Consider the following 16,343-nt stretch of genomic DNA (forward strand, 5'->3'; position numbering starts at 1 on the left):
TCAAAGTTGCCAGTTCGTTTCCTGAGGAGTTCATCGAACATCTTCACTGGAGTTGCCAGTTTGCTGCCTGCCCTACGGAATTTGAACTCATGCATACCGATAGTTGCATGAGACACTTTTATAAATCTTATATTCATAGATATCTCTCATTGATTCTGTTTCCATAGAGAACCCTAGCTAATACAATGGCCATAAAGAAGAATTTTTAAACTTGAAAAAGCAAGTGGCAGAACTTATGGGAATGAAAGGCCCCGTAGAAGAGATGAAAAACACAGTGGAGACATACAACAGCAGACTTGAAGAGGCAGAAGAAAGGATCCGTGAACTAGAGAACGGGAAATCTGAAATCCTGCACACAAAAGAAGAGATAGGGAAAAGAGTGGAAAAATATGAGCAGCATCTCAGGGGATTGAAGTGCACGATGACAACATGTGTTGCGCACGAATATCCATGTCATGGGTGTCCCAGAAGGAGAATGGAAGGGAAAGGGGGTAGAAAGAATAATGGAGGAAATAATCACTGAAAATTTCCCATCTTTTTTGAAAGACATAAAATTACAGATCCAAGACATGCAGCATACCACAAACAGAATAGATCCAAATAGACCTACTCCAAGGCACTTAAACAGATGATCAAATGTCAGAGACAAAAGAGAGAACTCTGAAAGCAGCAAGAGAAAAGCGATCCATCACATACAATGGAAGCTCAATAAGACTGTGCAGATTTCTCAGTAGAAACCATGGAGGCAAGAAGGCAGTGGTATGATATATTTATGATCCTGAAAGAGAAAAATGGCCAACCAAGAATTCTGTATCCTGCAAAACTGTCCTTCAGAAATGAGGGAGAGTTTAAAATATTTTTAGACAGACACTGGAGAGAGTTTGTGAACAAGATACTTGCTCTACAAGAAATACTAAAAGGAGTGCTACAGGCAGATAGGAAAACACAGGAGAGAGAGGTTAGGAAGGCTAGGGACATGTACGACACCAGAAGGAAAGATAGAAGATAAAGGCTGGGACTGTATAACTTAGTGAAACCTAGAATGGTCAATGAAGGTGATTAAGTGTACTAATACAAGGATGTTTTACATGAGGGAGAACAAATTAATGTCAACATTGCAAGGTGTTAAAAATTGAATGATATAGGGGAAAAATATAATCAATGCAAACTAGAGTCCATAGTTAACAGTAACATTGTAATAACGTTTCCATTAATTTTAACAAAGGCAGTATAACAAAGCTGAATGTCTATGGGGGGTGATATGAGGGAGTGGTATGGGATTCGTGGTGGTGGTGGTGTTATATGACCTTTTCATTGTATTTTATTTTTTTCTTCTTTTATTTTTTTATTCCTCATTTTTTTTCTCCTTTTCCTCTTTCTTTGCAGTAGACAAGGAAATGTCCTCATACAGATTGTGGTGGTAAATGCATATCTGTGATGATATAGGAATAATTTATTATTTACTTAGGATGGATTGTACTGTATGTGACTAAAACTGTTTAAAAAATAAACAGGGATACAAAAAAATTCTAAATGAAGTGCTGATATTGCTGTGTTTGCTTTATGTAATCTATAGTAAATTTATCTTTTTATGGAAGATGAGAATTTTAGATCACTTTTCACTCTCTACCTTCTTAATTCAGTTCTCCCAATTTAACTGTATTTACTTAATTCCTTAAAAAATGTTTTTCAAACTTCAATCGAGTAACTTTTCCCAGTTTTTGCCATATCTACCCTGTCACCTTTATTGTTACTTCTTTGTAACTGAAGAAAATTAAGTTTCTTTTTAAATGTCTTTCTGAAGAAAACTGTGTTCTATTGGATATTAAAAACTGGTATCATTTAGCATAAATAGAGAAACTGTGAGATTGATAGTCTCTGAACCACTAAATTCATCCTTACTCTGGATATACCACATTTTGAAAAATCTTTGCAAATTTAAGCTGTGTAGTTATATACTTATTCTAACTAGGAGATGGTATTTCTCGACTCCCATTTGTCAAGTGAGGGTATTAGTGCTCCTACCTCCCCTTCTTTTTTCCTCATTTCTTCTTTTTCCATCTTTCTTTTTTTTATATTGATGAACTTGATATGTTCTCTCTTGTTACTGTAACTGTCTTCTATTCTTGGCTTAAAGGATGATTTAAAAGTTGCAAGTCAGCACAGCATTTTATTATAACTCTGGAAGCATTGCTTCCCTGCCAAGTACATCTTTCTCATACTGTTTTTGGTTTTTCCTGGAATTCCTAATTCTTTTTTTCTGCTTGCATTACTATCCTGTCTAAACTCTTCCAAATTCTCAAGAATAGGATCAGAATTCTTTCCTCCAAATACCTCATTCTTTGACACTGTCTTCCTGCTGTAGTATGAACTCTGATTTTTCTCTCCTGGAAGGAGACATTATGTGAGAATCCCTTACTTGTCTTGCAAACCTCTTTTTTGATGGCTTCCTTACAGGGCAGTCCAGATCATTGCTTTGTTCATCTTGTTTGGAAGCCAAAACCTCCCTCCATAGAATTTCTGCCCAATGGTTCTACTTTTATCTTCTAAAACTAAGCAAAACCCACCTTCTGCAATTTCTTTGCAACAACTCATTGTCTTCCAGCTAATGATTGTCATCTTTCTCTTTTAAGAGGGCTTGACTCTTAGACTTTTCCCTATTCCCTTAATCATTTTGTCATGATTTGGTTTTTCAGTATGTTAACTGAATGTATAACACCTGTGGTAGATTAATTAATACTTACTTTAGCTTGTTTCTTTTTTTTTTTTTTAATTTTAATTCAGTTTTATTGAGATATATTCACATATCATACAGTCATCCATGGTGTACAACTGTTCACAGTACCATCATATAGTTGTGCATTCATCACACCAGTCTATTTTTTGAACATTTTCCTTATACCAGAAAAAGTTAAAATGAGAATAAAAAATGAAAGTAAAAAGGAACACCCAAATCATCCCCCCTCCCACCCTGTTTTTTCATTTAGTTTTTGTCCCCATTTTTCTATTCATCCATTCATACACTGGGTAAAAGGAGTGTGATCCACAAGGCTTTCACAATCACATTGTTACCCCTTGTAAGGTACATTGTTACACAATCGTCTTCAAGGGTCAGGGCAACTGGGTTGCAGTTTGACAGTTTCAGGTATTTAGTTCTAGCTATTCCAGTACGTTAAAACCTAAAAAGGGTTATCTATATAGTGTGTACAAGTGCCCACCCAAGTGACCTCTTGACTCCATTTGGAATCTCTCAGCCACTGAAACTTTGTTTCATTTTGCATCCCCCTTTTGGTCAAGAAGATGTTCTCAATCCCATGATGCCAGGTCCAGATTCATCCCTGGGAGTCATATCCTGTGTTGCCAGGGAATTTACACCCCTGGGAGTTAGGTCCCACATAGTGGGGGAGAGCAGTGAGTTCACCTGCCAAGTTGGGTTAGCTGGAGAGAGTGGGCCACATCTGAGCAACAAAGAGGTACTCAGGGGGAGACTCCTAGGCACAATTATAAGCAGGTTTTAGCCTCTCCTTTGCAGTAATGAGCTTCATAAGGGCAAGCCCCAAGATAGAGGGCTCAGTATACCAAACCACCAGTCCTCAATGTTTGTGAGAACATCAGAAACTATACAGGCGAGGAAGTATCCTTCCGTATCCTCCACCCCCACCCCCCACCCCTGGCTTCTCAGGGCTGCCAGCCCTGTATATCTGTTTTTGTTTTCTGCCCATATTACTTTGGGATGTGTCGCTATTTCACACTAACTAACCTGTGCAAACCTACCAGGTCTTACTTCCTTTTCAAAGTTCCATGTAATTATGATATTTGAACAAACTGAGTTAAATTGTTTAGGAAATATAGGTCCTATAACAAATAAACATCTCTTCTCTTGGTCTCACATGGAAGTTGAAGTTTTAAAACACAGTATCATCCTTTACTCTTTGGCCTGATTTGCCCTCGTCCTAACTAGATCTGCTTCATTCACATCTCTAACTGAAGTCTGGACTCTTTTTCAGCTTTTTTAACAGGTTACTTTAGCTTGTTTTTGTGAGCATATCAGCTCTCTCTTCTGCATCTTTAAATAATACAGTTAAACAGAGAATATTTCATAATTACACATAAAAAAATAAAAACATCCTTACACAGTTTTTTGTTAAGGGGAGTTTTTATTATTTTGAGCAAACCTAGATGGGGTGACCTGTACGTTGTAAATTATGGGATCAGATGATACCGGTTTAGAGATTTTTTCATGTATAATTTGCTGTCAAGTAATTTTCTTGAGTCTCTGTATAGTCCTCAGGTTAACACTACACTCTTACTGTCTGGTACTGAGAACCAAAAGATACTTTTCTTTATTTTTTTTTTTCTTGCATGTAGTCTTAACATTGGTTCGAGAAACTTTCTGAACACATCTGATTTATTATATGCTCTTTAAATTGATATATCTGCTGGGTTTCAAAAATCCTGAGCAAGTTTGCACTATTTCCTCAAATATCAACATAAATCATTTTAGTATTTTATGACTGCATCAGATTTTAAGAAAGCTTAGTATGACTAAGTTGCATCCACCACGTTTTATATTAATTTAGCTACAGCTGTCCACTATGTGTTTTTTTGTTGTTGTTGCTACTATTGTGGTTTTCTCCCCCCTTGTGAGTTTTCAGTATGTTTTGTTTTTGACAGTCCTATGTGTATTGTATTCTTCGTGTTGGATTTAGCCTTATTCCTAATTTATAAAGAAAAATAAGTGTCTTTTTGTCTAAAATGTTTGATTTGATGTCAGTATTTTGGAAAGAGTTACTTTATCTCGTGAAGAGGTCTCTTTAGTCAAGATAGAACGAAGAGTTTTGTTTTTACTGTGTACGGTTTGTAAATCATGAATATAGTCTTCATTGTTTTTTATCTCTGTTCACTAAGTTCTCTGTGACTGATGACAAATACTTGTTCGCACACTTTGAAAGAAAATTAGACCAATTGGGTGATCTTTTCTTTCTTTTGATTTTAAATATGTCAATATTAAATGTAAATAATGAATGCATAAGCATACCCTCACCATTTTCATTTTTTATGTGCTGCCCCCTTCTTCTGTATCTTGGTGTACAAATTTTTTTGTTGTTTTGGAATTTTCACTTATTAAATCAAAGGTACTTTCATATTTACACAATGAAACAGATTGTCATTTTATTTTCAATAATTATATTATCTACCATATTGATATACCATAATTTTTGCAACTACTACCTAAATGTTGGACATGTAGCTTGTTTCCAAGTCTTGACCATTGTAGATAATGTACAGCAAACACCTATGAATATATCTTTATTTTGTTTGCAGTTTAAGTTCTTAGGTTAAATTTCCCTTTATTAAAATTATCAGATTAAAAATGTAAAAACAGTACTTGCTCTGTCTACTATCATATTTCCTTTAGAAGGATTAAACCAGTTTATAATGTTTCTATAGTTTTTATACAACTGTTCCAGTGATGGACGTTGAGTTAGGTATAAAATAGTGAGGTAGGTATAAAATATTTCTTCATAATTATTTTATTCATATCTATTTTTCTTTGATTAGTGATGAATATTTTCTAAGTGAGTTTCTATAGGTATTGTCTCCTATGAAATGTCTCCTTTGTATCTTTGACCTATTGGTTTGATTTTCTTCAGATTATCTCTTCTAACCAGTAATGTCATTGGGTGAGTCTGAACATTTTGAAGACCACATTCCCAAAACGAATTCTCTTGAAGTAAATGCACTGGGTCCTGGCACTAATGTCTATTTTTTTTCTCTAAAAAAGCTTTGACAGATCCAAATGCTTCTGCTGCACAGCAGGCTGTTCTCCAACAGCACATCAACAGTCTAACATACTCACCTTTTGGAGACTCTCCTCTTTTCCGGAATCCCATGTCAGACCCTAAGAAGAAAGAAGAGGTAAAATGAAGAATGCCTCTGTAAAATTTATTCTCAGAGAAGAAGACACTAAGTGTACAGAATGAATTTCTTACCTATATACCATAAGAGATTGAGCAAAGCTTAGGTGCCAGTTTATTTTTTTAAGATATTTATGATTTTCACTAGGCCAGGAGATAAATTATTTTTGCTGTATCTAGAAGGCCTCATGAGCATGAAGGTCTGGGCTGAGATTTTACAACAGTCCTCAAGTAAGGCAGAAATTTTTATTCTCATTTTATAGCAAGAAAACGAAGAGTCAGAGAGGTTAATTGACTTTCTTAAGATTATAATGGTCTTAAGTGGCAAAATCAAAATCTTAGCTCTTGATTTCGACGTGACTTTGTCTTAATCTCTCATACTCCACTGGCAGAGAAATGATCTTTTTCTCACAGGTATAGTGTAAAAGATACAATCTTTAGTCTTTGATCATTGTTTTACCACTTAAAATTTCTGAGACTGTGCAAATTGTTTTGCTTCTCCGACTTAATTTCCTCATTAATAACATGGGAATAGCAGTACTTTTCAGTGTTGAGAATTAAATGAGGTATGCATACCTGGCTCATAATAAGTTGCTTGGTATAGAGTCAGTATGCATTTATATTATCTCATTTCTTCTTCAGCTGGCTCTTAAATAACCCTGTAAGCTAGATATTATAAGAAGCAAAATATGAATATGCAAGTACTTTTTAAGATGTTATGTAAATTTAAATTGTGATTAGATAAAAAATTATATATCGTTCATGGAATATAATTTAGGTGCTTAAATATATGCTATGCGCTGTTCAACTTAGGGGATATGAAAAAGAAAATAAACAGAGACCTAATCTCTAAGCAGCTACAATCTAAGGGGGAAGATCAGATTTGTAATCATTTAAATTTACTCTAGCTCAGTATACTACATGCAGTAATAAAGGGAAGAGTCCATCAGCTGATGAATGGATAAACAAGATGTGATATATACGCATAATGGAGTTCAGTTGAATTTTTTTTCTTTTTATTGTAGTAACATCTACAACTCAAAATTTTCCATTTTAAACACTTTGAAGGTACCAGTTTTTCTTGAAGCATAAGATTTTTGGTTTAATTTAAAAATATTTTGTATGGCTTTGAATTGTTTTGGTATCATGTTTTCTTAAAAGGAATAAAAACATTGTCATTTTTGTTTTAGGAAGCAAAACTATTGCAAGCTGAGTTCTCTTTTGTAGGATGAAGAGAGTAGACAGATTTATTAATATATTGAGACATTTTAATTTGCAAATACTTTTCAAATGCAGTATCTCGATTAGTTTTAAAACAAGTCAAGCTAATCAGTTTGAGTAAAAAGCATTATAGAGAAATAATAAAAACAGGTCCATGAACCATCACATACATAAAAAGTTAGGTGTTAGTGTTCTTGCTTCATGGTTGGTGAAGCTCTAAGAGTTACCTAGCGAGGTGAGTGGCAGAACTGAGGTCTGATTTTAAGACTGATACCATACATTTGAATTAAACTAGAACTTTTATTGATAGTTTTCTTTGTTTTACAGAGATTGAAACCAACAAATCCAGCAGCCCAGAAGGCTCTCACTACACCTACTCATTATAAACTGACTCCCCGCCCTGCCACCAGAGTTCGACCAAAGGCTTTACAGACAACAGGCACAGCCAAGTCACATCTCTTTGATGGGCTGGATGATGATGAACCATCCCTAGCCAATGGAGCATTCATGCCCAAGTGAGTTTATTATTTTATTAACGTATACTAAATATAAAATATGAATATAAAAAATATATTTACATGTACTACAGATGTAATATAATTCACTTTTCTTTTAGTTTGAAAAATACAGAACATCACAGAGAAGAATACAAATGATTACTCTCAGGAGTAACAATTGTTAACATAAAAATATTGTGATGAATATACTTCTAGTATTACACATGCCTGTGTTTTTGTTTTACTTTGTTTTTGAGAAATTAGTACTTACATAATCTTATTTAAGCAGAAAATATCTTTTCTTACAATTCATAATATTCAAGTCGATTAAGAAGAATCTGTATTTCTTCATTTTTAATTCCCACATAGAGTTAGTACAGATATAGAACCAATAATAAAATAATTCCACAGTAGAAAAAATAGGCAAGTATGTAGAACAGTTGTTGATAAACATAGAAAACACATGTAAATTATGAATTAAAGTAAATATGCCCTGGAGTATTTATATATGCATGGGGGGAAAATGCAGAAAATAAGCAAACTGTTAACAACCATTATCACCGGAAATAGAATTTCAGGGCATTTCATTTCTGGGTTATTTTGAATGATTAATTAATAGATCAATAGATACATATATTTTTTAACAGCAAGCACTTTTCTAATCAGCAAAAAGGTAAGTTGTGTATTTTTTTTTTTTTTTTTTTTTATTCCTTTATTCCTTAAAAATTTGGTGGGCTATTTCTTCACCATAGGTGAAAAGTCCAATTTTGTATATTTCTTAGGATATTTATCACTGGATTATGGTAAAGGCAGGTACTGTGTATTATTTCATGTCTACATCCTCAGTGTTTATCATAATACTTGGCACATAGTTCAGCCATTAGATCAGCAGCTCTTAAGGCAACTTCACCAGTTCTCCTTAGGACTTGCACATGTTGCTATATAAGTAGAATATATTGTGGTGGGGAGAAACAGATTTTGCTATTAGTACGATTTCCCCTCCCCTTCCACTTCTGTGGTGGTGTTCGTATTAATCCTATTTAATGTATCACAAGCATTTTACTTAGTTGCTCTCTTCCTCCTTGATTTGCTTTCTTAAATTGGCTTACAAGACCCCACACTTTAGTTTTCCTTTTCCTACCTCACTGGTCACATCTGCTCAGTCTCCTTTGCTGGTTTTTCCTCCTCTTCTTCCCAGCGTCTTAAAATGGTAGTGTCCCTGGGCTCGGTTGTATTTTTTAATATATATTCAGTCCCAAACTGACCTAAAATAGTCTCAGTGACTTTAAATATCATCTGTAGGCTATGATTATAAATTTTTTTGTCTTCAGCCTGTACCTCTCTCCAACTCTAGATTCATTTATCTAACCCTATGCTACATCTGCACTTGAATGGTTAATAGACATTTGTTTCAAAATGAACATATCCAACACTGAACTCCTGATCTTTTACCCCAGACCTGTTCCACCCATAGCCTTCCATATCTCAGTTAATGGCAATTGCATGTGGAGGTCAATTACTATGGAATCATCCTTGGTTTTCCCCTCGTAGCCTATATCCAAGCCATTAGCAAATCCTGTTGGTTCTACTTTCAGAAAATACTCAGAATGTAACCAGTACTCACCACCTTCACTGTTACTACCCTGATCCAAGCCACTATCATCTCTTGCCTGGATTACTGCAATAGCTCCTAACTGATCTCTCTGCTTTCACCCTTGACCCTTTGTAGCCTATCCTGAACATGGCTGCCACAGTGATCCTTTTGAAGCATGAGTCAGATCATGTCACTTATCTGTCCAGATGATGGCTTCCAAGACTGTAGAAGATCTGGCCTTCCATTACCTGTCAGACCACATCTACTACTCTCTCCATTGCTTACTGTACTCTAATCTTACTGCCTCTTTGCTGTTGTTAGGACAGGACGAGTGTATCTGTTGCCTTTTGGTCTTTGCCCTGTTTGTTCCCTTTGCCTGGAACTCTTCTCCCTAAATATCCATGTGGCTAACCCACTCACTTATTTATTTAAAACTTACCTCAATGAAGACTACCCTGACCACCCTACTTAAAATTGTACCCAACCTGCCTCTAGCTAGCACCACCCCATTTTATCACATTTTTCTTTTTTCCAGAGGAATTTTTGCCTTGCAATGTATGTTGTAATTTGCTGATTTTTTTATTTCTGCTATTATTTTTGTTTTTTGTTTTTTTGGGGGGGGGGGGCTGGGGGTCTGTTTTCTCCTGAACACCAGAGTTCAGTAAATTTGAGCCTTCCTGTTCTAGTTACACATCTATAGGGAAAGTTTATGATGGTTGTTAGGTTGTTGTTTTTGTTTGTTTGTTTGTTTTAAGTTTATTGAGATTGTTCACATACCATACAGTCATCCAGTGTGCACAATCAGTTGCCCACATACAGCTTGTTAGGTTGTTTTTAAGTGTACCACTTGTTGAACAAGAGTGTCCTTTTGGACTTCAGTTTTTAAGATGTCTGTGATATAACTATGCGTGTCTGATTTTTTCCCTTTCTATTTATAGGAAGAGCATCAAGAAGTTGGTTTTGAAGAACCTTAGCAATAGCAATCTCTTTTCTCCTGTTAATCGTGATGCAGAAGATTTAGCTTCACCATCTGAGTATCCAGAAAACGGAGAGAGGTAAATAGAAATCTGTTTTGGGTTATTCCTGGTAGAAAGTCCTGTTCTCATTTTGGAAAGATTCTGAGCTTAGAATTTATTTGTTTTTTGAAAATTTCAGTTATGAAGTTTGGTCAGTATTACATGCAAGTATTAGAGTATATGTGTACCAAGAAATGAAATCATGTTTTCCTTCTTGAGTAGTTTATTCATCAATATTATTGGAGTTCTTTTGATTCCATTCTGCAGAACTAGTTTGGTATCCATCTGTGTTGTTTGGGATAGGATTTGCATGTATTTGATACCTTTTCTCCCCTAAAAATAAGGGATATTTTGTGTGTGGTGATTATTAAAGCAACAAATAGTCATTGTAACCAAACCAAAAAAAAATCAGCATATATGTATATAAAGGAGGAAGTAAAAGTGTCTCCACTAATTATTAATAGTTTGGAATATATTCTTCCACTTGGAAAACTTATTTATAAATATATTCTTATGGATATATATGTCTGGAGATTTTCTGTGTATGTATAATATTCTGTAACCTGCTTTTTTCTTTTTGTTATAAATGCCTTTCCAGGAGGTTATGCATATATCTGCCTCCTTTTTTAATGACTGCATATTGATCCACCTTGTGATTATAAGAAAATTCAATCAGTTCTCTATTAGTGGACAATTAGATTAATTGATCTGTCTATTGAAAAACATGCCTTAGTGAAAATCCTTGTATATACTACATCTTTGTACTCCTGTTCCCCTCCCCCCACCTCCTTTGGATAAAATCCTAGGTTGAATTTTTTCATTAACAAAACATTTTCAGTTTTTTTAATCTTGAAATTCACCACAAGTCATTTAACTCCGCATTATAAAGCACACTTTTAAAACAAACAAACAAAAAAAATTGAGGTGCTCAGATCCATTCATTCATGAAAATAGACCAGTTAAAAGTATGGACTCCAGAGCCAAATTTCCTGGGTTAAAATTTTTACCACTTTCTGCCACTTAGAGATTTATGACCTTGGGTAAGTTACCTATGTCTTTCTGTGCCTTAGTTTCCTTAACAATAAAACGGAGACAATGGTGGTACCTGCTTCACAGTTATTCTTAGTGTTAAATCAGTTTTTAATATACAGAATTGCCTAGAACAGGGCTAGGCACTTATTAAGGACTCAGTAAGGGTTGGCTGTTGTTGTCAATGCTATTACTACAAGGGGCTAAATATCCTTTGTTTCTTTTGTCCCTTTGCAGATTCAGTTTCCTGAGCAAATCTGTTGATGAGAACCATCAGCAGGATGGAGATGATGATTCTCTTGTGTCACGTTTTTATACTAACCCTATTGCCAAACCCATCCCTCAAACCCCAGAGAGTGCTGGAAATAAGCACAACAGCAGCAGCAGTGTGGATGATACTATTGTTGCATTAAACATGCGTGTTGCCTTACGAAATGGGCTAGAAGGAAGCAGTGAAGAGACCTCTTTCCATGATGAGTCACTGCAGGATGATAGAGAAGAAATAGAAAATAATACTTACCACATACATCCAGCAGGTCAGATTCAAATTGGTCAATCTCTTACCAGTTATTTAAGATGTCCTTTTTGTGACAGATTCTCAACATAGTGAAAGTCAGCTATCTGAACTTATAAATGTTTTTTATTGAGTTTTACAGAGTTTAACAATTAAACCCTTTTCACTTTTGCATTAGTTGGTTGCTAATTCACATACCCTTTGTACTTTAGGGAGTACTTAAAATTTAGTAATTAATTAGCTTGGTATAATTTAAAGAGCTCAAATTTAAAGCCAGGCCTAGCTTTATAAACTCAAACTGCTTATTAGTTTTTTCATTGAAATGAAAGTAATAGTTACTTCCTTTCATAAAGGGTGTTCAAATTTGAATTAGGTAATTACTGCTATAGTTACCTTCGTTTCTCAGTTCTGTGCTTTTTTTCCTCACAAAAGATTAATCCATTAAAGAATGTAAACCACAAGACTGGGATATTATAACTCCTTGTAATAGGGATGTACATTTGTTCTAGTTCATGAACAAACTAGAACATTCATTCTTATAATTTGTATTATCTGATTTTAGTATTTGTATTATTATATTTGCGTATCACAGTCATTGTCCACGTTCTAGTTTGCTAATGCTGCCGGAATGCAAAACACCAGAGACGGAATGGCTTTTATAAAAGGGGGTTTATTTGGTTACACAGTTATAGTCTTAAGGCCATAAAGTGTCCAAGGTAACACATCACCAATTGGGTACCTTCACAGGAGGATGGCCAATGGTGTCTGGAAACCTCTGTTAGCTGGGAAGGCATGGGGCTGGCATCTGCTCCAAAGTTCTGGTTTCAAAATGGCTTTCTCCCAGGACATTCCTCTGTAGGCTGCAGTTCCTCAAAAATGTCACTCTTAGTTGCTCTTGGGGCCTTTGTCCTGTCTTACCTTCTCTGGAGCAAGAGTCTGCTTTCAGTGACTGTCTTCAAACTGTCTCTCATCTGCAGCTCCTGTGCCTTCTTCAAAGTGTCTCTCTTGGCTCTGTCTCCTCTTCAAAAGGTCACTCTCAGCTGCACTGAGTTCCCTCTGCCCATCAGCTCATTTATATGGCTCCACTGATCAAGGCCCACCCTAAATGGGTGGGGCCATACCTCCATGGAAATATCCAATCAGAGTCATCACCCACAGCTGGGTGGGGTGCATCACCAAAGAAACACTCAAAGAAATCTAATCAACACTGATAACGTCTGCCCACACGAGATTACATCAAAGATAGTGGCGTTTGGGGGACACAATACATTCAAAGTGGCACACTCATGCAAATTCTTTATGCTCTTCTAGGGTCTTCTTGATGTCCTTTATTTCCTGAGCCATGGTATTAGTGCTTGTGATTACTTCTTTGATTAATTTCTCCAAGTTTTGTGTCTCCTTTGATTTTTTAAATTGGGTGTTTGGGTTATCCATATCTTCTGGTTTCTTCATATGCTTTATAATGTTCTGTTGTTTCTGGCCTCTCAGCATTTGTTTATCTTGATAGGGCTCTTTTAGGATATGCAAGGTTATTTAAACAATTATCTATAATTGCTACAGCTTGATGCAGTGCACTTTCCCTGACCTACCAGCAGGTTGCACTCCCGAGCCACTTCTTATCATCAGTCCAGATCTCCCCAACTTCATTTATACAGCTAGTGGGGGTCCAAACCATGTGGATGTCTAATCAGTACACCAATTTTCTGTGTGCAGTGGGGACCGCCAGCCCTGTGTTTGGGGGTTGTGCCCTATGCAGTTTGGCAGGGAAGAGGGCTTTAAGACCCAGTACTCCTAGCCGTTTCCAGGGTTGCAGCTGTGATACCCTGGGTTTGCGGCAGGCGTCCTCCCCTTCAGCTCATACTCCCCTCTGTCCTTCTCTGCTGTAGACCCACAAGTCCCTGGGCTTGGTATAGGGCTCCTGGCACTTCTGGTGAGGCTCCCCTGCCTCTCAGTTGTGTATCCCACAGGCTTTTGTGGGGGAGGAGTTGTGCTGTCACAAGCCATCCAAATCCCAGGTTTCTTCAGGAGGCTCTCAGCTGCAGCACTGCGAAGGGGTGGCTCCCAGTCTGCTTCAAAGATGGTTGCTCAGGGCACGGAAAATAACCCACTTCTGCACTCGTCCACTTGCTGCAGCTACTTGTCCCTAACTCGGGGTCATTCAGCTGCAGGTATGTAAAGGACTGTCACCCACACCAGTTACTGAGTTGTGTTCCCAGGGCGTGGAAGGCACTCCCTTCCACACTCGACCTCAGCTCCTGGTGCTGTCTCCTTGACTGCTCCCCAGGTCCCACTCCAACCTGTCTCCAACCACAGTGTGAGTCCGGCTGCCTTTCCCAGCAGCTCTCCAGATGGGAAACTTACCCGATTCCAAATGCAGGCTCTTTGCTCTCTAATTGCTCAGTCACTACGGAAATATAAGTCCTTGCCCAGCCTTTGGGACCCTGGTACTGGTATTCTGGAGCACTTTCTTTTATCTAGTGTTTTTCACAGAGGAGAATTTTCCCCTCTCTCTCCTAATCTGCCATTTTGGATCTCTCCCGACTTCATTCCTTCTTACTGCCAAATAATATTCCATCATATATATACACACACACACATACACCACATTTGTTTATCCTTTCTTCAATTGATGGACACTTGAGTTGTTTCCATCTTTTGGCAGTTGTGAATAGTGCCACTTTGAACATCAGTGTGCAAATATCTTTTCTTATCCCTGCTTTCAGTTCTTCTGTGTATATACCTAGTAGCAGGATTGCCTGGTCATGTGGCAGTTCTATACTTAGCTTCCTGAGGAACTGCCTGACTGTCTGCCACAGTGGCTGTACTATTTTACTTTCCAACTGGCAGTGAATAAGTGTTCTTGTTTCTCCACATTCTCTCCAATACTTGTAGTTTTCTTTTTGTTTAATAGTGGCCATTCTAATAAGTGTGAAATGATATCTCGTGGTTTGATTTGCATTTCACTAATAGTTAGTGATATTGAGCAACTTATAAAGTGGTTTTTAGCCATTTATATTCCCTCTTTGGAAAAATGCCTATTCAAGTCTTTTGCCAAGTTTTTAAGTGGATAGTTTGTCTTTTTATTGTTGAGTCTTAGTGTTTCTTTATGTATTTTGGATATTAAACTGTTATTGGATATGTGGTTTCCAAATATTTTCTCCCATTGAGTAGGTTGCCTTTTCACCTTTTCCACAAGTCCCTTTACGCACAGAAGAATTTTAATTTTGAGGAGCTCCCATTTATCTATTTTTTTCCACTGTTTGTGCTTTTGGGTATCAAGTCTGAGAAACCACTGCCTACCACAAGATCTTGAAGATGCTCCCCTACATTTTCTTTTACAAGCTGTATGGTTTTGACTCATATTTAGGTCTTTGATCCATTTTGAGTTAATTTTTGCAAAAGGTGTGAGATAGAGTTTCTCTTTCATTCTTTTGGATATGGATATCCAGTTCTTTCAGCACATTGTTGAAGAGAATGTTCTGCCCCAGTTGGGTGGACTTGGGAGCCTTGTCGAAAATCAGTTGACTCTAAAAGTGCAGGTGTGTTTCTGAACTCTCAATTCAGTTCCATTGATCAATGTGTCTTGTTGCCAGTACCATGCTGTTTTGACCACTGTGCTTTGTAATATGCTTTAAAGTCAGGCAGTGTGAGTCTTCCAAATTTGTTCTTCTTTTTCAACATGTCTTTGGCTATTCAGGGCCCTTTTACAATTAAATATAATTGACTTTTCCATTTCTTCAAAGTATGTTACTGGAATTTTCATTGGGATTGCATTGAATCTGTAAATATATTTGGGTAGAATTGACATCATAACAGTATTTAATCTTCCAATCCCTGAACACAGAATATCCTTCCATTTATTTAGGTGTTATTTGATTTCTTTTAGCAGTATTTTGTAGTTTTCTGAATATAGATTCTTTACATCCTTGGTTAGATTTATTGCTACATATTTGCTTATTTTAGTTGCTTGTAAATGGAATTTTTTTCTCGATTTTCTCCACAGATTGCTGATTACTAATGTTTAGAAATACTGTTTTTGCCTGTTGAAAGTTTGCTGAACTCATTTATTAGCTGTAGTAACTTTATTGTAGATTTTTTGGAACCTTGTAAGTATAGGATCATGTCATATGCAAATAGTGAAAATATCATTTCTTTTCCAATTTGGCTGCCTTTAATTTCTTTTTCTTACCTAACTGCTATAGCTAGAACTTGTAGCACAGTGGTGACAGGAGTGATGACAGTGAGCATCCTTGTCTCATTCCTGATCCTATAAAGAGAAAGCTTTCAGTCTTTCACCATTGAGTGCGATGTTAGCTGTGGGTTTTCAGTTATGCTCTTTATCATGTTAAGGAAGTTTCCTTCTATTCCTGTCTTTTGAAGTGTTTTTATTAAAGGATGCTGGACTTTATCAAATGCATTTTCTGTGTCAGTCAATATGATCATGTGGTTTTACCCTCAATTTGTTAACATGTTGTATTACATTGATTTTTCTTGTTAAACCATCCATACATTCGTAGAATAAAACCCACTTGATCGTGGTGTATAATTCTTTTA

The 16,343-nt window shown here is 36.4% G+C and overlaps 1 protein-coding gene across 3 annotated transcripts in view; it reads left to right on the plus strand.

The window, feature by feature from the left end:
* Nucleotides 1-16,343, plus strand: part of NUP98 (nucleoporin 98 and 96 precursor) — a 133,430-nt gene that overhangs the window by 42,641 nt on the left and 74,446 nt on the right. For all 3 annotated transcript variants that reach the window (XM_037840501.1, XM_037840502.1, XM_037840503.1), the window contains exons 13-16: nt 5,786-5,919; nt 7,467-7,654; nt 10,169-10,285; nt 11,513-11,811. In XM_037840501.1, the coding sequence (XP_037696429.1) occupies nt 5,786-5,919; nt 7,467-7,654; nt 10,169-10,285; nt 11,513-11,811 (738 nt within the window). The remainder of the gene's footprint in view (nt 1-5,785; nt 5,920-7,466; nt 7,655-10,168; nt 10,286-11,512; nt 11,812-16,343) is intronic.

This window comes from Choloepus didactylus, chromosome 6, assembly GCF_015220235.1.
Source record: "Choloepus didactylus isolate mChoDid1 chromosome 6, mChoDid1.pri, whole genome shotgun sequence".
NCBI classification, from domain to species: Eukaryota; Metazoa; Chordata; class Mammalia; order Pilosa; family Megalonychidae; genus Choloepus; species Choloepus didactylus.